This window comes from Nematolebias whitei, chromosome 7 (genome assembly GCF_014905685.2).
Source record: "Nematolebias whitei isolate Nwh7 chromosome 7, NemWhi1, whole genome shotgun sequence".
NCBI lineage: Eukaryota > Metazoa > Chordata > Actinopteri > Cyprinodontiformes > Rivulidae > Nematolebias > Nematolebias whitei.
Window position 1 is genome coordinate 21,309,608 of NC_056504.1, and position 23,957 is coordinate 21,333,564.

Genomic DNA, 23,957 nt, shown 5'->3' on the forward strand with positions numbered 1-23,957 from the left:
TGGTGCCAAGAGCACATATGGACACCCTTATGCCTGAACAAGGTGTTCTTATTGACAATCCATGACGAGCACAGAAGTCCAACAACAGAACACCACTCCGGTTCAGATCAGGGGGGGCGTTCCTCCCAACCACACCCCTCTAGGTCTCACTGTCATTGCCCACATGAGCATTGAAGTCCCCCAGCAGAACAAGGGAGTCCCCAGGAGGTGCACTTTCCAGTACCCTCTCCAAGGACTCCAGAAAGGGTGGATAATCTGAACTGCCGTTTGGTGCATAAGCACAAATGACAGTCAGAACCCGTCCCCCCACACGTAAGCGGAGGGAGGCCACCCTCTCATTTACCGGGGTGAACCCCAACACACAGGCACCAAGTTGGGGGGCAATAAGTATGCCCACTCCTGCTCGGCGCCTCTCACCAGGGCCAACTCCAGAGTGGAAGAGTATCCAGCCCCTCTCAAGGAAACTGGAGCCAGAGCCATGCGTAGAGGTGACTCCAACTATTTCTAGCCGGAACCTCTCAGCCTCACACACCAGCTCAGGCTCTTTCCCCACCAGTGAGGAGACATTCCACGTCCCAATAGCCAGCTTCTGTAGCAGAGGATCAGACCGCCAGGGTCCCCGCCCTCGGCCACCACCCATCCCACATTGCACCCAACCCCATTGGCCCCTCCAACAGGTGCTGACCCAATGATCAATGACAATGTAAACACGATTGTGAACTCATGCTTCTTCCAACTGAGGTGGCTGTCTAAACTGAAGCCCATATTGTCCAAAAAGAACCTGGAGACAGTAATACATGCATTCATTACATCTAGGCTTGATTACTGCAATTCGCTCCTGTTTGGTATCAGTCAGACCTCCATTGCACGACTACAACTGGTCCAGAATGCAGCAGCCCAATTTTTTACCAGTACAGGCAAAAGAGAGCACAATACACCAGTTTTGGCCTCACTGCACTGGTTACCGGTTCACTTTCGAATCCAGTTCAAAATACTCATGTATGTCTACAAATCCCCGAACAGTGTCGCGCCCCCCCCCCCCCCCCATCTCTCTGATCTGCTACAGCCGTATGTCCCACCACGCTCCCTGAGGTCAGCGGACCAGTTGCTCCTCACTTTTCCAAGAACTCGTCTTAAGCGCAGAGGTGACAGGGCCTTCTCTGGAGCAGGACCAAGACTCTGGAACGAGTTACCTCTGCTTGTCAGACAGGCCCCCTCCCTCTCGGTTTTCAAGTCCCGTTTAAAAACTCACTACTATTCAATAGCTTTCAACACAAGATGATCTGTGTTTTTATCCTGTATGCTCCACACTGGTTTGTCGTCATTATCTGCATCGTTTTTTGTCTATATTCTGATTTATCTCATTTTGTATTTTGCTTTGTGTGTTACCTGTTGTTTTGTCTGTACAGCCCTTTGGTTGGCCTTGTTGCTGTTTTAAGTGCTTTATAAATAAAGTGGTATGGTATGGTATGGTATGGTAACGATCGTGCTAAGGAAAGCACCAACACCTCCAGCTCGCAGGATGAGACGCTCTCCAATGCCAGAAGTAACCAGGTGGGGAGGGCTTACCACCAACACCGGCATCCCATGGGAATTCAAGGTCTGGAACGGAGGAGAAAAGTTCTTCCAAGGACTCTTTCCATGGGTAGGAGTTGGTGAAATACGAGCTCATGTTGAAATCAACAGGTATGCCCTCCTCTGCCTTATCAATGACACCTACAAACTGGCAAATGGAACCCAGAATGAGCTGAGCGCCATGAGACAAATGATCCTACAGAACCGAATCATCCTCGATCTGCTGACTGCATCACAAGGAGGCGTGTGCAAAATCATTGGTGAGACATGCTGTACCTATATACCAGACCAATCAGGTTCCGGAGGAGACATCTACGACGCACTGCACGACCTGAGTGACCTTAAGAGATATGTTGAGAGCGGAACCAAAGGAGCAGAGCCTTTCGAGTTGTGGTCATGTTTCACCTCCGGACCTTGGTGGCATCTACTCCTCAAAATTCTTACTCCAATTTTTGCAGTATTGTTTCTATTTTGTGTATTTTTCTCCTGTATTGTACCTCTTTTGAAACACATTATGATGAAAGTTTTTACAGGTATTCTTATCAATTTGCATTTAGTTAAGATGACCCAAGATGACATGTGAGCCTAAACTGTGACAATGCTGTTTAAAAGATGCACTATGACTCTTGTACTGTAAATGTGTAACAAAAAGTACTAAGATGATATGCCTGTTCTCCTTCCCAGCCCTACCAGTATAAAAAAAAAAGTTTTTTTGTGTTTTTCTTTTTTGTTTTGATTTTGCGAGTTTATAAAGAGCTCAACTTTTATTTTTTCTTTTATGCGTTTTTAGTCTGAAATGATAAACAGGAGGGAATGTTAGAGGTTTTCTATGCTATCATTTTAAACAGCTTCTATATCATTCTGCATGTACAGAACAAAAGGTCTATTTTGGTTCAGTTCTATGTCTTGCTGTGTGCAAGTTCTGAATCACATCAAGTGGACGTTTATCAAGAAACTATCTGTTCAGACTCAATCTCCTGAATGTTCTGACCATCATCACTGATAAGATTGTGTTCATGTGAAACTGACCTGTTTTCCTTTGCTGCATCAATAAATAGCAAACTCAGACAGCCTGGCTTTGGGGCTCACTCTGACTTACAATCAGTTGTGTCACTCCCCCTTTGCAAAGGATCTGAGCGCTACAACTCATCCTCCTATCTTGTGTGAAATTATTCCTTTATAGGTCAGAGAAAATACCCAACAGTAAAAGTATGTGAACCTTTGCTTTCAGTTCCTGGTGTGACCCTCCTGTACAGCAATAACTGCAACTAAACATTTCTGGTAACTGTTACTGTGAGCAGTTGTGAGCAGAACTGTTACCAGCTTGAAGGAATTTTAGTCCATTCCTCCATACAGAACAACTTCAATTCTGAATGTTGGTGGTTTCCTCACATTAACAGCTGCTTCAGGTCCTTCCACAACATCTGGATTGGATTAAACTCAGGACTTTGACTTGGCCATTCCAAAGCATGAACTTTATTCTTCTTGAACCATTCTTTGGTAAAACATCTTATGTGTTTAGGGTCATTGTGTTGCTGCATGACCCACCTTCTCTTGAGGTTCAGTTCATGGTAGAGCTGCAATTTCTAACCCGAGCCTGAGCACGGGCCTTGTCAGGCAAAAATGTTGTGCTTAATGGGCGGGCCGGGTCGGTCTCGGGCTTTTGATGCAGTTTTATGAATCATACAGCACAAAGAAAACTAAATAAGAATCCACAATATAAAACTGTGTTAATCTATTTGGTGAGGAGGAGGCAGGAGTAGGCAGAAGGATGGAGGCCAGTGAAAGCAGTGAATTTGAGGGGAGTGCGTTTGTACCTGTGCAAGTGAGTGTATACATGTGTGCGTTTGTAAGTAAGACCGTGAACACTGGCTCAGATACCCCCCCCCCCCCCCCCCCCAGCCTAGTTCATGACTTATCAGGAACTAGGCTAGCCAGTGTTAAGTGATGGTGTGTTTATCAGCCAGCCTCGGTGGAGCTCTGACACAGGTCCACAGATGTCCTTGTGGAAAGGAATGGGTAGGAGGAGCAGAGCATCTTGTTCACATAACATCCAGGAGAATTTGAGATCGTCAGCCTTCCGAGGTTGACACGGGGGAGCCAGATTCAGATAACAATAGTTGTTTTGGGTCAGACTGACTCCAGTAATATCCGTCTGCCTTATAGTCTTGCTGGTACATCTCAATGGCAACTCCAAACAGCCAAATTTGTGGTCAATTCTGCCGAGCTTGTAACCTCTCCAAGATCAATTTCTCCCCACCAGCGAGTTTCAGGAGCCGCAAGTATCCTGCAATTCTCAGCAAGAATCGCGTCCAGCTTATGGCTCAGCTCACACAGCATCTGAGTCTGAGTGTTCACAGCACAGCACATTCCTTCACGCAGGCCAGGCATCTTCACAACAGCCAGAACAACTGCAAACGTTTGTTGAATTTGTCGATATGCCAGGTAACCACCAACTCCAAAAAGCAGAAATCCTGTTATACTAAATCCAATTATGTACGCATCTTCAACATCCTCGACCGACAATATGGTAAATGGTAAATGGACTGTACTTATATAGCGCCTTTCTATCTTATTTCAAGATACTCAAAGTGCTTTACACTACAATCTGTGCCTCATTTACCCATTCATACAGCACTCTACTAGATCTCTACAAAGCTAATTGAACAAATCATTCTAATGAGACTAATCAGTGCTTTAGATCACATTCTTACACTGATGGGACACACATCAGAGGCTTTGAGGGGTTCAGTGTCTTGCCCAGGGACACTTCGACATGTGACTGCTGGTGGATTCGAACCCGTCAACTCTCGCATTGGAGGACGACTGCATTAACCACTCAGCCATAGCCGCCAATATGGACAAACACGTGGTCTTCCACTGCCCCCAGTAATCCATCATGTATCCGGCTGCAAGTGTCTCAATGGGGCAAGAGGGCTCTCCTTTGCCCTGTCTTCTCATAGATAAAATTTAATCAGATTTCCAAAATTGAGAGACCAGCTGACCAGATCCATGATTTACAATTCGGAATATATGCAAAGAGAGGCTCCAAAAGGTTACAGCACAGGACAAAGAGCAGAAGCAGGGTAGACAGGGGAAGAAATGGGAGGGGGGAAAAGTATTGGCCTTCACCGAGAGCAGGAAGAGAAACAGAATAGGCTATTCATTTTGTATCTTAATATCCATTTGGTGATGTGTTAATAAACAAAAAAATATTATATCTTCCTTTCTTTGTAATATGTTTTAAAAAAATCATATCAAACTGATTTGCTTACAAAATCAGTAAAAACTTAATTAAAAAAAAAAAAAGTTTTTTTTTTTTTTTTTTTTTTTTTTCCAGGTTCAGGCCTGTAATTACAGTTAATTGGTCAGCTCTGGTCAGATTTGGAAAAAATGGCTACGAGCTGGGTCGGGTTGGATTTTTTAGGACCAAATGCAACTCTAGTTCATGAACAGATGTCCTGACATTTTCCTTTAGAATCCTCTGATATAATTCAGAATTAATTGTTCCATCAATGATGACAAGCTGTCCTGGCCCAGATGCAGCAAAACAGGCCCAAACCATGACACTACCACCACAATGTTTCACAGATGGATAAGGTTCTTATGCAGGAATGCTGTTTTCCTTTCTCCAAACATAACTCTTTTCATTTAAACCAGAAAGTTCTATTTTGGTCTCATCCGTCCACAAAACATTCTTCCAACAGTCTTTTTTTTCATTTACCCTTTTTTTTATACAGGTAGTCTCATTGAGCTACGAGAACTCATTTTCAAAAGAGTCCTGTTTAGGGAGCAGATGGGAGTTAAGGGTAGGGGTTGAACGAGTATATAATTTTTAAACTCGACATTAACATAATAAAACCCGAGTAGAACTCGAGTATTTGATGATGTCATAGATCTCAAGATACAAAAATAGATAAATAAATAAAACTGCAAAAAAAGGTAATTATTTACAAAAAAAAAGGACCAACAAAACATTGGGAGCGTATATTATGCTCCTACCATTTATCATACTGCAAATAAGTCACAGGAAAAAACTAAACTATTAGTTTCCTGATGTAGAGGTCCAGGTAGAAAAATATAAAAAAGTTAAATCTGGTCCTCTGGACATTAAACCCCCCCCCCTAAAAAAGCAAAACAACAAAAAATGTAGAAACGTTTCATCTCTCATCCGAGAAACTTCCTCAGTCTGAGGCGCTGTATTCAGCTCAGTCTCTTAAATAGCACCTTCTCAGAGTGGATCAACCAGTTTTGCTGCTGACAACCAAAACCAGCTGATCACATGCTCAAGAAGGACCATCAACCTAACAATGGATCATTCGCACACTGATGGCTGTTTACTGTTCACAGAGGGCTAAGTGATACTAGCAATCACAGCATTGTAAGAGGGGACAATTGGCAATTGACAATAACTATTAGTTATTATTATTAAACTGCAAACGTGAAGAAACGTGCAGCACGTCAAAAACGAAACTTAACAGTGGGGGGGGGGCGACCACCCCACACCACTGCCAGCTGTGGTGCGCATTAAGTTTAGTTTTAAAGATTAATATGTTTATAGATTTTTTTTTATAGGTTTAGAGATGAATATCTTTTGCTTTTTGTTTGTGAAACAAGAGGAAGCTGGTTCTGGTTCGGTGGATTGCACCCGGTGTTACACCATACTTTGTGACCTGCAACACCGCCCCCTACAGTCATATGGTGGTCACATAATATGACTTCACTACGGTTACTCGACCTTACATTTTTAACCTCGATAGATGTTCTAGCAATCGATGTGTAGATTACTCGAGTAATCTGTTAATGCCCTAGTTAAAGGCCTTGCTCATGGGCCCAGAGTGGGGCGAATGAGGGAGGGGGCAAGTGTGGGTGCTTCACCTACCCCACCCACAATTTTTTTGATGTTGTCGGGGCTGGGGCGTGAACCGGTGATCTTCGGATCACAGGCCCACCTCTCTAACCTCTGCGCCACCACTCCCCACCAAACCAGTCTTCTGGTTTGTCCACATGATCTTTATCAAACTGCAGACTAGCAGCAATATTCTTGTTGGAGGAGAGCAGTGTCTTTCTCCTTCAACCCTGCCATGACCACCATTGTTGTTTAGTGTTCTCCTGATGGTGGACACATGAACATCAACATAGGTCAATGTGAGAGAGACCTTCAGTTGTTAGAACCCTGGGGTCCTTTGTGACCTCACAGACTATTCCACGTCTTGCTCTTGGAGTGATCTTTGTTGGTCCACCACTCCTGGGGAGGGTAACAATGGTCTTGAATTTCCTCCATTTGTACACAATCTGTCTGATTATGGATTGGTGGAGTCCAAACTCTTTACAGATGTTTTGTAACCTTTTCCAGCCTGATGAGCATCAACAACTCTTTTTCTCAGCTCCTCAGAATTCTCCTTTGTCCCTGCCATGATCCACTTCCACAAACATGTTGTGAAGAGCAGACTTTGATAGATCATGTTCTTTAAATCAAACAGGGTGCCCACTCACACCTGATCATCATCCATTGATCAAAAACACCTGACTCTAATTTCACCTTCAAATTAACTGATAATCTTAGAGGTTCACATACTTTTACCACTCACAAAAATGTAATACTGGATCATTTTCATCAATAAATAAATGACCAAATATACTATTTTTTGTCTCATTTGTTTAACTGGGTTCTCTTTATCTACTTTTAAGACTTGTGTGAAAATCTGATGATGTTTTAGGTCATATTGATGCAGAAATATGAGGAGATTTGGGAATTTGGGGTAGTGGTGGTGCAGAGGTTAGAGAAGGTGGGCCTGTGATCGGAAGGTCGCTGGTTCAGCTCCCCCTACTGACAACATCAAAATGTGGGTGGGGAAAGGTAAAGCACCCACACCTGCCTCCACCTTCATTTGCCCCACTCTGGGCCCTTGAGCAAGGCCCTTAATTCCTACCATATGCTCCCCCAGGTGCCCTAGCTGGCAGCTCTCTGCTCCACACAAAGAGCTGTGGTAGCGTCAGTAAGGGTATGTGGCATAAAAACAATTGACCAGACTTTGTGCAAGTTAATTCACTGTAGTGACCCCTGAGAAGAGAGCAGCTGCAAGAAAATAAAATTATGCAGAAATATGAAAATTCAAAAGACTTCACAAACATTCAAGTACCACTGTAGCTTTTCTTTCATTCATCTCATCTTTTCTGTTAAACCACTGATATATCATAAACTAAAAAGTGGCGCTTTTTTTCTCTTCACAAAACTTCATAGACGTGAACATACTGCAGTGGGTTTTACTTTACATAGTTGTTGATTTGATCCTTGCATTCACACCTACATGTTTGCTGCACGTTTCAAAGTTTGGAACTGCCTGTGGTGCAGAGGGCTGACAGTAAGCCTTGGAAAGCTGAATACAACGAGAGCAGGGTCTTATTAACACTGATACATTTTGTCAGCTGGATTTAAATCAGAGTGAAAGCAGAAACATGAAAGCTTGAAACTGAAACCTCCAATCCTAAAGCCTTTAAGGACAATTTGCTGTCAGACACTCATTCACAGAGTCGTAAGGGCAAGTGCACACCCGTATTCTGTGTTTATTCAGGCTACTATAGTGTCAGGCATTTATCAAATCTATCTGCTGACTTGATGAACTATGTCATCCAGGTGCTTTCTGCTGATTTGATATTCTCTTTGGAAAGGCCAAAGACTCTTTAATTACTGACCATTAAAGATTTTACTCAAGGTTTGTTATATTCTTTCATAAATCAATCACTCATGAGAAATGTTTCCATGAAGAGCAAAGATTACATTTTCCTTCTGCCCACTGAGACTGGGAAAAGAGCATCTGAAAGGGCATTTTAATGTCTACTGATAAACAGCAGTCTGCAGCTATGCTCTGATAAGCCTGTCTTTGATGACACTGTCCTTTTGACCAAAGATGTAGCTTTATACACAGAATAAGATAGAGGAAACATTTTTACTTCAGACATCTTTGTCCTCACAAACAGCCAAGTTAACCTGTCATTTACTGCTGACATTACGCTTGAACTAACATGCCATCATTAAGGCCTGACATACCAGCTTACAAAGCAAAGATTAGGAGGAGAGTGGATTTACCCAAGATGTTCAAAGGAACGTTTCTTCAAAAGCAGAGGATTCCACTGTAGTATTATGCAATCACATACACGCCTGTGGGGAGACTCGAACTGATCAAAACCAACGTCAAGCCAAGAGCTGTGTCAGCCGACATCTCCAACCCATCAGTTTGGCATTAAACAAATGATTATTGGATAACAGGCCTGGTATGTGCACTGTGTAATAATGAGTAATGAATATAATAAGTAATGAAGCCACAAGGATCAGTCAGACTTTTGAAAATTTCAAAATGATGAGAGACCTGACAAGTTTCAGTTTAGAAAACATTTATTAAAGCTCACATGTAAGACTGCACGATATAAAAAAAAAACCTTGCAATATGCAAAATTATTGTTTAATATTTCCTGATGCATGTTCAATAATCCAGGTAGAAAAATCTAATAAAGTTAAGTCAGGTCCTCTGGACGGATTAAAAACGCAAAACTTGTTGAAACGTTTTGTCTTTTGGATTAAAGACGAAACATTTCAACACGTTTTTATTTTTTGAATCCGTCCAGAGGACCTGACAATTTTATTAGATTGTTTAATATTGAACTGATATAAATTGTAATAAACCCACACTTTCCTTATCCCTCACTTTCTCTTCTGTGAATGTTTAGGGTTAAAAGTAAAACCTCTGTTTATGTTGAGACTCCTTCAGCTGAAAACACATGAGGAACACAGCAGCAAGGTGGACTGGACGTCCGTCGACTGATGTGTCTACAACTTACACTTTAAGATCTAAGTCTGTACATAGGGCTCATTCAGTGATGTCCACAAGACTGTTTTTCTGTCATGATTTATAGTAATTTGATTTATACTGCTCACAGTTACATACTGGACATTACTCAGAGCTGAACATGAAGATTGTTTCTTCTTCTTTCGGCTGCTCCTTCTTCAGGGGTCGCCACAGCAAAATAACCTGTATGAAGACTTGAAAACTGTTTTACTGCCAGGTGCCCTTCCTGACACAACCACAGACCACTAAGCTACCACAGCCCTCTGTGTGGAGCAGAGAGCTGCCATCTAGGGTGCTCAGAGGTGCAGATGGTGGGGGTTAAGGGCCTTGCTCAAGGGCCCAGAATGGGGAAAATGAGGGTGGAGGCAGGTGTAAGTGCTTCACCTTTCACACCCCCATTTTGATGTTGTTGGTGTGGGAGGTTGAACCGGCGACCTTCGGATCACATGCTTGCCTTCTCTAACCTCTGCACCACCACTCCCCCATCACATAGATCATACACTTCAGCAAAATATCAGTAAGACATCCCACCACACTAGAGTCTGAGTAATCATGTCAGTGCTGTCAAAAGTTAAACATAAGTAGATATTTAGGCTAAACTGTAATTAGTGTACTTTTTAATTTACTATTGTTACATACTCAACATACAGACCTCAGTTATTAAAACATGTAACTGCTCTCCTTGGCTTTTAAAATTTCCTTTAAACTGACAATAGCTTCAGTCCATATTTTAACTAACACCATGGAGATATTTCTTCCACCACACTCTAAGCAGGCAGAGCCACATTTCATGAATGCTTCTTTCACTGAGTAGATAAGAGGTTTCTTCATGTCATGTCCAGCTGCACAAGTCAATCAAACTGCCTTTTGTTTAGACCCAGACAAAGATTGAACATTTCTGTTGCTCTTTTGTTTTTGATGAATACAGCAGTCGGGGAGAGCTGATCAGTCCACAAGTCAGAGGAATACAGATTGTTCTGTGAACGACATGTTTATGATCTGGACTGTCCCGTGAGATTTTTTTTTTGTTTTCTGTTTTTTTTGGTTTTGTTTTTTTTGTTTTTTTTTTTTTTTTTTTTGGTGGGGGGGGGGGGGGGGGGGGGTGTACATATTTCACTGACCTTCTGGCTGTCTGTGTCGGCAAAGGTCAGGCCAAAATAGTCCTTCTCCAGCAGGTTGAGGTGCTCACACACCACGTCCATCAGAGTCTGTCCTTTAGAGTTCCTCTGCAGAGATAAACACACATATCCACAAGTTCAAGGAGGAAATAGTCCTTGCATGCTGCTCTTTTAATGGCATTGACCCTGGTTGGAAGTAGAGCTCACAGATGCCATATATACTCCATGTGAGCATTTTATATTGAACAGACATCTAGGAAAATATGAACAAAATATAATTTTAAGGTTAATATTTTAAATAGAGTTTTATTCAGGCCTTAGAGCTCACTATAGCACAAAAACAGCAGTGATAAAAGTTACTGATGTGTTCTTCTGGCCTCCACAGTGGGCTTGTGTCTATTTTTGATTTGAAATGATCTTTGTGTTGCATTTGATATAATTGATCGCAATACAGTAGTCCCTCGTTCATCACCGGGGTCCGTACCCTGAAGCCCCGCGATAAGTGAAAAACCGCAAAGTAGGAATAGTAGTTTATTTTAATATCCATCCATCCATCCATTATCTTTTACCCACTTCTTCCATTTTGGGTCACGGGGGTCGCTGGTGCCCATGTCCAGCAGTCACTGTGTGAGGTGCGGGGTACACCCTGGACGGGTTGCAAGTCCATCATAGGGACACATAGAGACAAACAACCATTCACTCTCTCACCCACACCTAGGGATACTCTAACCTCTCTAAAAGAGCACAGAATGTCATAATTTCTGTTCTCTGCCATCTGCAAGCGCTGTTGGCCACGCCCACTTCTCCGCTCTGCACGAGATCAGCTGCAGGAGGGAGCTTTTTTCTGCAGCTATGGGCTGTAGTGCAGCAGGTGCTAAATAATTTAAAATAATTTATTTTAAATAAAAAAATTCATGGTGATCGTGCGGCTCATCCATCAATCAACCAATTGTGTGTCATGTCCAATCTTATTTTGAAAAACCGCGATAGATCGAGTATGTGGAAAACGAACCACAACGTAGCAAGGGACTACTGTATTGTATTACAGTGGCTTCAACATAAATATGGAATTACAGGAAAGTCCAAGAAACTTTTCTCAAAAAGATATAGCTGATCCAAAATGCTGCTAGAGTTCAGAGAAAAGTTAGAATAAGACATTATATTTCTTTACTTTAAGCTTTTCACAACTGGCTCCCTGTCAAATTCAGAGTAGAATTTAAAATCCTACTTATAACATGCACAGCTCTCAACAACCTAGCACCATCTTATGTTATTGTTGCATATTTTCCTGACAGAGCACTTCACTTTCAGACTGCAGGTTTACTTGCGGTTCCTAGAGTTTCTAAAAGGAAAATAGGAAGCAGAGCTTTCGGTTCTCAGGCTCCTCTCTTGTGGAACAAACTTCCAGTTCCTGTCCGTGAAACTGACACATTGTCTCAGCTTGGGTTTCCTGAGCTGTCCCTTAGTTATTCTGCTGTAGGTTTAGACTACTGGAGGACAAACTGACCACATTTCTTCAAGCTGTTGCTGTCTTTACTGACTCTATTCTCCATGTTTATACAGGCAGTTATTGTTTCCATTACCATGTCAGTTACATCCCATAAAAACTGAACCAGGATGAGTCAATATGTGTCTGTGTCTCTTTCCTGTCCTCTCAACTCCTAACAAGCTGCTCAAGATGGGGTTGTGTGACCAGGTTCAAATTTGCTGTAATCTGCTGGTTTTTATGCTGGCATGATATGCATAAACTAAATTAAATCTAAATTTGTTTTATTTCAGCATTTAACATAGTTTGTTTAAACCAACACACACGCACACACGCACGCACATACGCACACACACACAGGTTTGTTTTGCTATCTTTATGGGGCCTTTGCATTGACCCACTCATTTTTCATTCATTTCTATAGCCTAATCCTGTCCTTTATCCTAAACCTAACCATTACTAGTAACAAACCTAACCCTAAACCTAACACATCCTTAATTCACACCTTAGTACTAAACCTAGCCCCTAACCCACCAACGGGACTTCTTCTTATGACACATCTGTACTCACTGGCATTTAACACAGTGTGATCTCATTTGGTATTTCGTTGTTGATGATTGTGTTCATCCATTTTGCTTTTACTCCCTGACATTTAATGCAGGGTGATTTGATTTAGTATTTCATTGTTTCTCATTATATTTAATGTTTTTATGCTTTTATTCATGTTGCTGTAATATCTTGTTATTAACATTTGATGCTGTGATTTATTTTTTGGAACACACTTTGATAACAGTTACTGTTTTAAATGTGCTATATAAATAAATGTGACTTGACTTGACTTGACTTATGGGGCTCGGGCTTTGGAGCCCATAAGGAGCAGTTGGTCCTCACAATGTAGTATAAGTTGGAAAAAAGGGGCCTTACAAAGTAACATAAACAAGGACAAACACACACACACACAGAGGCAAAAACCTCATCATCCTATGTGTTGGACAGCAGGTGATATTTAGTCTATACCATCTCAGCCTTAGTCAACATGTTTATTTCTCCTTGCTGTGTCTTGTTTGAAACGTTGTAGAAGAACAATAATAAACCTGCAGGTTCACTGACTGACACAATGAAAGCTTCTAACAACCTCCAACTAATTTTCCATCATCCTTAAACACAATAAAAAAGTTGCACTTTTTTTTGCTAGACCCCAGAGACATGAAGAAACAAGACAGAAAAAGAATAACTGCATCTGTTTCCGTGGCAACTGCTTGCTCCATCTCTTTGTCATTACACAAAGTAGGTGCAAGAGAGTATCAAAGTATCTGTGTAGTTACATGTCAAGTGTGAATACAGTTCTACTTGTTATATAATAAACTTATGCAATTAATTCTTCATAAACTACTTTTTATTTCTTTTAATTTCATGCATTGTGCAGTCCAAAGGTAGGAGGCCAATATTTGAGTCTACATCCCTGTAGGCATAGCTGTAACAAATATATACTGTATATTTTTCAAGTATGTACAGTTAGTGAATGATTCATTTATTAGCTAAAGGTGACACCTTCTTTTTTCCTAATGTTTTTAAGTTTGAGTTTGAAGAATGTTGCCTTCATTCGGACATTTAAATGTCATCTTTATTGTTACTGTTCACTGCATCTGGTGTAAACATTTGCCCCAAAAAACTGGTTAACTCTAACATCAACAATAAAAACTAGCATACACTAGGGTTGTACATCTCTGTGTGATAGACGATTCGATTCGCATCTAGATACAAAGGTTACGATTCGATTCAAAAATGATTTATTTTAAAAACAGAACGATTTGATTCGATTCGATACAGTGGAAGAGCGATTCGGTTCGATTCGATTCAACTTTATATAATTCTACAGTTGAACATTTGTTGAATGTAGACAAATATTTAATTATGAACAAAAAGGGCCATTTCTATAAATGTGACATTCTTACATTATTTTTAAATTTGTAAAAGTCTACATATATCAACTGTGCAGTAAGGCACTGGCAAAAATAAAGTAAAAAGCCAAACAACAGAATCACATGTCAAATGTGTTTATTTTTAGACATGGACCTAAAAAGACCAGCTAAAAGAATATTTCTTTGTTTGATGGGATCAATATAAAATGAGAAAATAAAGAAAAATTATAAAATGCACAAATGATTACAGCAGCATGTAATTAAAAAAAATAGGAATAAGCTACAGTAAGCACAAAGCACCTGTGCAATAACCTGTCACATACCCTGTGTAGTTTGGTAGTTATGTGCAATATATATCAAGTGCATTTTAGCTTATATTACATTACTACCTTGAAATACTTATTCACACAAATTCATTCTGCTTCACTGTAAAAATTCTACAATGTTGTTGTTTACCATTTTTCTCTTCAGAAACTTTGTAAATATTATAATTACTTTTTCACTTTTTGGTAGTTTATTTTGTACCCTTATTGCATGCTTTAGTATTTCGTGTTTGCTTGTTTTTTGTTTTTTAGCAAGTCAAATCGGTTCTTCTCATCCTGAGCATTTCATTGTGTTAACCTTGCATATGACAAATAAACACAACTTGAACTTGAACTTAATAATACAAAAACATAATGCAAGAACAGTACGCCTAACAACAGCAGCACGAACATGAGTTTGTGTGAGCAGGTGGGCACAGATTAATATAACATCATGTCATTTAAACAGCAGCATGAGATCAGATCAGCAGCATGGATAATCAGTAGCACATATCAACAGTCAAAGTGCCGATTACATGTATAAAAGAAATCAAAGTGCAGCTTTCTGACCTGGTGAGGTAGTCTGAACAAAAGTAATGTCCTGCATTTCTACATTCACGTCAGGTTCAATCTGAACTCAAACACAGTGAAGTAGTTCACTTCCTTATGTTTGTATGTTTACCTACATTATATTTTTATTCATCATAATCACTGTCCTCATCGTTTTTTTGCAGCAGATTTTTCTTAAGGAAAATCAGCTGATCCACATGCTCATGTTTGAGTAGACTGCGTTTTGTGGAAACAACATCTCCTGCAGTGCTGAAAACTCTCTCAGATGTCACACTGGTGGCCGGTATGCAGAGATACATTTTAGCCATAGATGACAGCAGTGGCAAGTCCTGTTGTTCTTTCCACCACTGTAGTGGGTTTTTTTTCAGGGGCAAAGGATCACGCTCTCTGTACCTCTTGACTTCTTCATTGGCCTGGTCCCTCACAGATCTAGATGCCGTCCTTACTTGAAAGTCTTCTCCCAACAGCTGGTCCAGGGCTGACATGTTCTTCTTTTTACAAGGAGGTTTATCATCTGAAATAGAAAACAAGAACCATATATTACTGGCTATGTTTGCCATGAAGTTTTTTAATTGACTACCATTTTATGTATAAATCTTCATTTGATGTTCAGAATTTATTTATGTAAGGACTCGTGTACATATGTAAAATATGTATCATTATCATCATCATTATTATTTAACTCTTTCTTTGCATGCAGATCCTCTTATTATAGTGAATGTGTTTTATACTGATACTATGACTGCAGCACAAGTTTAAGACAAAGTCTTCTCGTTCTTGATCACAAGTTATAAAACCCACAAACCTTTATGCTCATCTTGGGTCTGGGGTGCATCAATGCAGATGTCCGGATCTCCATTTGCAGGTTCACTCTGACATGGATCAGTCTGCACTGGACCTCTCTGAACTGAACCCCCAGTTACCTAGAAATAAAACATGAAATACCATTTAGTGTACAGTATGGTTAAATGCAGTGTAAAGAATCAAATAAACAGTAGTCAGAATATATCTAATGACCGCAACAAAACACAGCAGACTGTAACTGAATGTACTGTAATATGTATTTTGACAGTGTGTTGGGGGATTTACCTTGTGATGCAGGGATGCTGCTTCTGCTGATATGCTTGTGAATGTCCTCTCTGCATCATGGTTACTGAGGAAGGGCAGGGACTTAAAACGGGGGTCCAGAGCTGCTGCAGTGTGGAAGAGATCTTCAAGGCCTGTGTAGCGTTTCTCCAAGTCATTCTTGAACGCCTGCTTCATCTCTCTGATTAACACTGAGTCTTCATCTGATGGTTCAAAGTTCTTTTTAAGCTTTGCTTTTACAGGAAGAATCATTGAGAGTGTGGGTCGCTTGTCTTCAGACATGCTGGTAGTCACAAGTTTGACCGGCGCCATCAGTTTGACAATGTCTTCAATGTCGCAGAAGTCTTTGTCCTTGAGAGTACTCACCTCTTCTCCTTTTCTGAGGTCCCTGGACATGAGTGCTGCAGAAATCGCAGGATGTTGCTCAAAAAAGCGTTCAAGCATGTCATGGGAGCTATTCCACCGCGTGGATACATCTTGGATGAGTTTGTGGGAAGGCAAGGCTAGTTGTTTCTGTTTCTCTTGAAGGATTTCTGCTGCCCTCACACTACGATGAAAAAAGGCAACAGCTTTCCTCACTCTCCCCAGCAACCTTGCTACTGTGTCAACTTTAAAGGCTTTCTGTGTGGCGAGATTAATAGTGTGTGCAAAGCACATGAGGTGAGGGGTCATCTCTGCTTCCACTCCAGCTAATACCATGTTTGTGGCATTGTCTGTCACCAGGGCTGGATCTTTATCAAGAAGGTTCCAGTCAACACATGCCTGTTTTAGCAGAGCACCAATGTTTTTCCCAGTGTGGGATCCTTTGAATGCCCTGGTTTGTAACACATGCACATTTAACTTCCAGTCTGGAGAGATGTAGTGGACAGTGATGGTCACATAAGACTCAGTGGAGCATGATGTCCAGGCATCGGTTGTAACAGCAACTCGCTCTGCATGTGCCAATTCTTTTTCAACTTGGCTCTTCACTTGGGCATACAACGCTGGCATGCATGTGTTTGTGATATGCTGCCGGGACGGAATCTTATATCTGGGCTCTAACGTATGAATCAAATCCTGAAATCCTTCCCCCTCCACTATATTGTACGGCCATAAGCCCTTAGCTATGAAACGGGTTATTGATGCCGTTATATCCTTAGCTCGTGATGAACTGTCGCCGAGTTGCCCGTAAAATTTAGTGATAACGTTACCCGTCGCTCTCTGTGTGGCAGCTGCCTGCTCCTGCTCGTAGTTATGGGGCTTGAGAAGTTCGCCATTCTCCTCTGTGTTTTCTCGTTGCATGTTGATCAAGGTTTGTTGTGCTACCAGTGTACTTCAGAGGTGCTCTGCATAGCTTACAAATAGCGTGGTTTTTGTCGAGTTTTCCGTCCTTCTTATAAAACCCGAAAACGTTCCACACTTTAGACTTTTGTCTGGCTGCTGTATTGAAAATCTTTCTCGGTGACCCGCTAATGCTGCTACTATTTACATCCATTCTTGTTGTCTTGGTGAGCTACGGAGCATGCGTGAGAATAGCTTCGCGGGCATTTCCGACTCTCGCGTTGTTTTATAAACGCACTGTCAACCGAGCTAGTCTCGCGATACCCGGTTCATGTCTCTTCAACCGGTTCATCTCAGCATTTGTGGCTGGTTGCTGTCGATTTATACGGCTGCTACCGACACAACCATATCGCTAGCTTGTCAAACCGGATATCCGGTCATATTGGTTTATCTATAACAACCCTAGCATACACGCATGTAAATGTTTGTGTGCAAGCATGTAGAGGTTTGCTCCTCTACCCCTCCTTTCTCTGTTGTTTGTGTTTTCCTAATTATCTCTCCACAGCTGCTGCTCATTACCTGGACCAGGTGGAGGAGCTATTTAATCTGGAGCCTCACTCCAGATCAGTGCCAGAGCAAAGTTCTACCAAGCTCCATGTTCCTGTGACTACTGGCTGGCTGACTTCAAGCTCCTTATCGGTCTCCCTGCATGACAGCAGCATTTCTCCTCCTCCACCTTTACTCCTGTGTGCCTCACCTGGTTCCTGGTTGCTCCTCACCTCCACCCCGGCTCCCTTGGTGATTTTTGTAAATACACTTGTAAATATACTCACCTGATCCCACCGTGGATTGTTGGATTCGGATCCTGTCTCCTGTTCTCATGCTCCTGGAACAACAACGACAAGTAAGCTTATTTTTGGATTACTATCAACATTTCCAAAATCTTCTCAAGACGATTTGTCGTTCACCACCAATCTCCTCTCTATTCCCACAGTGGATCCATCCTGAGTTTGAGTTTACCAGATACACCTGAACCAATAAATAATATTGTTTTTTTTTACCTCAAGTTGTTTAGTCCTTGCTTCAAACCGTTCGCCTTTGACATCACCTACAGACCCTAACAGTTTGCTCTGGCCACAATATGTCAAAGAACGGTTTGAATGCTGATCAGGTCACCCTCGAGGAGAGAGTAAGGAGAAATGAAGCTCTCTTACAGGAACTAATTACCCAACACAAGACTACACAGTCGAATCTGGAAACGGTGGGTGGAATGATTCAGTCCATCGGCAACAGAATGGGAACACTAACTCCACCCACGCCGGCCGTCTCACCACCATTAGCGCCGCCAGCGCTAAGCACCGCCCGCTCGAAACAACCCCGTGAGCCGGAGATTCGGCCGGCCGCAGTTTTTGAAGGTAACCCAGAACAATTCAATGGTTTCCTCCTCCAATGTGAACTAGCATTTGCCCGTTCTCCTTCCCTGTTCCCAAACTCTGCATCCAGAATCACTTATATCGTTACTTCGTTGAGAGGTTTACCTCTTGAATGGGCTCATGCCTACCTTCAGTCTCACCCTGTGGTTTCACTATCATTTAATGACTTTATTAAGGAGTTCAGGAGTGTGTTTCATGTCCCTGTCCACCAGGAGGAGACGTCCCGCCGTCTGTTGGCTATGAGACAGGATCAAACTACCGTGGCTGAATACGCCATCCTCTTCCAGGTTGCGGCGGAAAAAAACCAGGTGGGATGAGGTGGCACTTAAGGGGGTATTTTCTAATTCACTTTCTGATCAAATAAAGGATCAACTGGCACTTAGAGATGAGCCGGAGACGTTGGATGACCTCATCAGATTGGCGATCAGGATCGATAATCGCCTTCGGGAAAGGCGGGGCCAAGCGGAACCGATGGCTTCCGGGTCAACTTTTCCTCCAGCATTTCCTGCTATCAGAGGACCCCCGTTTCAACCAGATACCACTCACTATGATTCCGAGCCTGAGCCAATGCAGATCGGACGAACCCGACTCACGTTGCAAGAGAGGCAACGACGATTGACAGCACGTGAATGTTTCTACTGTGGAAAGAGAGGACATTTTGTGCGATCTTGCCCAAACAAGTTAAACTCTAGCACTCACCAGCCATTCAGGGGATCCTGGTGAGTGAAGCTCGTTGTGCCCCTGATTCACGTTTTTGTCTTCCTGCCAGAATTATGCTTCAACAGAGACACTACTCCATTGAGGCCCTCATTGACTCGGGAGCTAAGAGGAACCTTATTTCTCAAGATTTGGTAGATGAGCTTCAAATACCTACTAGAAGCCTTCCTTACCCCTGTAGTGGACTAAGCCTGATGTCAAAACTGACCAGATGGACAGAAACTGTCATTTCATTGATTTGAATCCAGAAATACAGTTTGACCCATCCTGAGACTTTCTGTCTTGAATTAATCAAGTGGAAAAGACAATTCTCTATGATCATTACTATTTTACAAATGTTTTGATAATCAAATTGTGTTAGTTCAAACAATGTTTACATGTTGAAGTGAACTACTCATTTTTATTTACTTAAACAGTAGTAATGATTTTTATTCCTCAATTCAAAGTGAAATCAAGTTAGAGTACATTACAGAGTAATGATTCAATTTCTTGATCGTCTGCTTTGAAAGTGAGCAAAGTTGTAAGGGTGTTAAAGTTCAAGCTTCGGTCAACTAGAAAGTTTACTGAAAAGAAATGTCATGTTTAACTTTTACAGCAAGATACAGGAGAGGTGGCACCACGAAGTCTGGTTTTTCCATGATATCTTTCTGTCTGTTCTTAAACAATCCTTGACTTTCCATAACACCTTACATCACAAACCACACCTCTGTTCTGGTCCATCCACCAATCAAAAAGCTCTCAAATGAACTGGAAGTATAGCCCATTTTAAATGTGGCAACTTCCCAGTTCAAAGCAGAGTTCCAGGAGAGTCCAGGAGTTCAAGAGTTGTGGAATCCAGAGTGCAGGGAGTTTGGGAGTCCGTGAATGCAACCGCAGGCATTCATGGATGCTGCTAAACCAAACAAGCTGAACCAGAGACGATTTTGGGAATTATAACTTCTGTTTGGATAACCTCACACGACTCCTAAGGTTTTAGCTGTTCTCACGGAGACGCTGAAAAGAGTCAAAAGAAGAGCTCTACACCGACGCTGAAGCTATCGTCTGCAAGGTAAAAGTTCTATTTCGACCAAGCGTACCGTTGGCCAAGCTGATTTCAATGGAGCGTGCTGTTCTGGTTAAAACAGACAAATTCCCTCACACATCTCTCTCAGATAAACTTCATCTTTCCATCTTTAACTCTCCTATCTGCTAGAAAATTAATCCAGATGTTTTCATTAATGTCTGTGGTGTAACAACGGAAAACCATGGCCGTATGGTTTCCTGGTTGTAAAAGCTGATTAATTATGTTGTTGTTTTCATATTCTGCCAAATTAATGTAAATGTTTGATGTTAAACTTTGATTCTGTAAAATAAATGACCGCATTCATTTTGATGGGTCAAAGAAAAATGACGTCTCACGTTACATTTCATTAAATTCAATGCACGTTTTATCCAGTCCAGAAAGATGAGTGAACCCGTTTAATGTATGAATATTTCGCAGCATCTGTTCATCTACACCCCATTCCGGTGGCTGGAGTCACGGGAAGAAACATCACAACTATCACCCAGGAGGTAACTAACTTACCATTCATCATCTCCGGGAATCACAGAGAACTGGGTGAGTTCATGGTTTTTCATTCTCCCTCACAGTAGTTTATTTTGGGCTATCCATGGTTGATAAAACACAACCCCATCATTGATTGGCAGAAGAAAAGAGTCAGTGTTTGGAGTGAATATTGTTTACGGAACTGTCTAAGGTCTGCTGGTTTTCAGTCTGACACAATAAAGGAGGTGACCTCCGCTCCACCTGATTTGTCAAGAGTACCCAGGGTTTACCATGATTTTGCGCCCGTTTTTTGTAAAAATAAAACTTTATCTTTACCTCCACATCGCCCATACGATTGCTCAATCGAACTGTTGCCAGGAGCCCCTCTCCCTTCGAGTCGCCTATATAACCTTTCTCAGAGCGAGAAGGAAATTATGCAGAAGTATTTAGACGAATCATTACAGTCTGGCATCATTCGCCCTTCAACGTCCCCATTAGGGGCAGGGTTTTTCTTCGTAGACAAGAAAGATGGTTCACTCCGCCCGTGTATCGACTACCGAGGTCTAAATCCGATAACCATAAAGAACAAGTACCCACTTCCATTAATCAACTCAGTACAAGAACAACTTCTTTCTGCCACTGTTTTTTCAAAATTGGACCTTAGAAACGCTTATCACCTTTTGAGGATCAAGGAAGGAGATGAGTGGAAAACTGCATTTAAGACCCCTTTTGGACATTTTGGATATTTGGTTATGCCGTTCGGACTCACTAATGCTTCTGCCATTTTTCAGGCTCTCATCAACGACGTTCTCCAAGATATGATCAATAAATTTGTGTTTGTGTACCTAGACGACGTGTTGACCTATTCTACTGACATCCAGTCCCACCAGACCCATGTTCGCACAGTATTACAACGACTATATGAAAACCGACTTTACGTCAAGGCTGAGAAGTGTGAATTCCATGTAACCTCTGTTTCTTTCCTTGGTTTTATTTTTAACGAGGGACACTACTACACTGACCCTGAGAAGATTCGAGCGGTGCTGAAGTGGCCTACACCTACGGACAGAAAGCAACTTCAGAGGTTCCTGGGATTTGCCAACTTCTACCGTTGTTTTATCCGGAACTACAGTCAGACGGCAGCCCCTCTCACCCAACTTACGTCCACGAATCTCAAGTTCAACTGGACCCCCGAAGCCGATCGAGCCTTCCGTGAGTTGAAGCAACGTTTTTGTTCTGCACCCATTCTCCGTCACCCTGACCCCCAACGTCAGTTCATTGTGGAGGTGGATGCATCAGATATTGGTGCTGGGGCAGTACTCTCTCAAAGGGATCCCCACGATAATAAAACTCACCCATGTGCTTTCTTTTCAAGACGTTTCTCTCCTGCTGAACAGAACTACGACGTTGGGAACCGTGAACTGTTGGCCATTAAACTAGCCCTCGAGGAATGGAGACACTGGTTGGAGGGGGCCAATGTTCCATTTATCATTTGGACTGATCACAAGAACCTAGCGTATTTACAAGACGCCAAACGCCTTAACCCCCGTCAGGCCCGGTGGGCGTTGTTTTTCACGAGATTCAGATTCACCATCACGTATCGCCCTGGTTCCAAGAATATTAAACCAGATACATTGTCTCGACAATTATCCTTTTCCGACCGAGAGAAGGAGGACTCTGGGATCTTGCCACAAGCCTGTGTGGTCCGAACTGTCACCTGGCCCATTGAACAGGAGATCAAGAAGGCTCAAGTTCAGCAACCTGATCCTGGGGGGGGGGACCACCTGGCACCATCTTCGTTCCAAAGAGTGTCGTCCACAAGGTTTTGGATTGGGTTCATTCGCACCACTTCACCTGTCATCCCGGCATCAACCGAATGATTGAATTCACCAAGAGACATTTCTGGTGGAAGACACTGTCCAAGGACATAAAGGAGTTTGTCAAGACCTGTTCCACTTGTTCCCGAAATAAGAACAACAATCAACCACCGGCGGGTCTACTTCATCCACTACCAGTTCCAGACAGACCGTGGGCAAACATCGCTTTGGACTTCGTGACGGGTTTGCCACCTTCAGATGGGAAGTCTGTAGTCCTCACTGTCGTGGACCGATTCTCTAAGGCTGCCCATTTCATTGCACTCACAAGACTCCCTTCGGCTTTTGAGACGGCCCAGATTCTTCTACAAGAGGTTTTCAGGATTCACGGCTTACCCACAGACATTGTATCGGACAGAGGCCCACAATTCATATCCCAATTATGGAAGGAGTTCTGCAAGTCCATCGGGGCCACTGTGAGTTTGTCTTCTGGATACCATCCACAATCGAACAGACAGTCGGAGAGATGCAATCAGGAGTTGGAGGCCGTCCTTAGGTGCGTGTCTGAGAAGAACCCATCTGACTGGTCAAAACACTTGCTCTGGGTGGAATATGCACACAATACGCTAACCTCATCCGCTACTGGCCTGACACCTTTCGAGGTTTCTCTTGGATACACGCCCCCCCCCCCCCCAATTCCTCTGTTGGAGACTGAAATCCTGGTTCCGTCTGTCAAGGATCACATGGACCGATGCAGGACAATTTGGATTCAGGCTAGAGAGGCACTGTCAAGGACTGCCGGACGGAACAAGGAATCGGCTGACAAACACCGCTCTAAAGCCCCGGACTACAAGGTGGGCCAATCAGTATGGCTCTCCACCAGGGACATCCGTCTAAAGGACACCTCTCGCAAAATGGCCCCCAGGTACATTGGCCCCTACACTATTGACAAGATCAAAAACCCCTCTGTAGTCAGGCTCAAGTTACCACCATCCATGAGGATCCATCCAACTTTCCACGTTTCTAACTTAAAACCAGTATCAGTCAGCCCGCTCAACCCTCCCACCAGCTCCCCCCCAGCCCCCCTTTTGATCGACAACCACCCGGCATATAGGATCAACCGTATCCTGGATTCCAGAAGACGGGGTGGGGGTTTTCAGTTCCTGGTCCATTGGGAAGGTTATGTACCTGAAGACAGGTCATGGATCCCGAGGTCTTTCATCCTGGACCCCGGGATGATAGAGGCGTTTTTTCAAGACCATCCAGAGAAACGGATGATGTCATCGTCCTGAGACGATCGTT

The 23,957-nt window shown here is 42.6% G+C and overlaps 1 protein-coding gene across 1 annotated transcript in view; it reads right to left on the reverse strand.

The window, feature by feature from the left end:
- Positions 1 to 23,957, reverse strand: part of LOC119412170 (band 4.1-like protein 1) — a 134,321-nt gene that overhangs the window by 89,040 nt on the left and 21,324 nt on the right. The window contains exon 4 of the mRNA XM_037679147.1: positions 10,544 to 10,648. Within this exon, the coding sequence (XP_037535075.1) occupies positions 10,544 to 10,648 (105 nt within the window). The remainder of the gene's footprint in view (positions 1 to 10,543; positions 10,649 to 23,957) is intronic.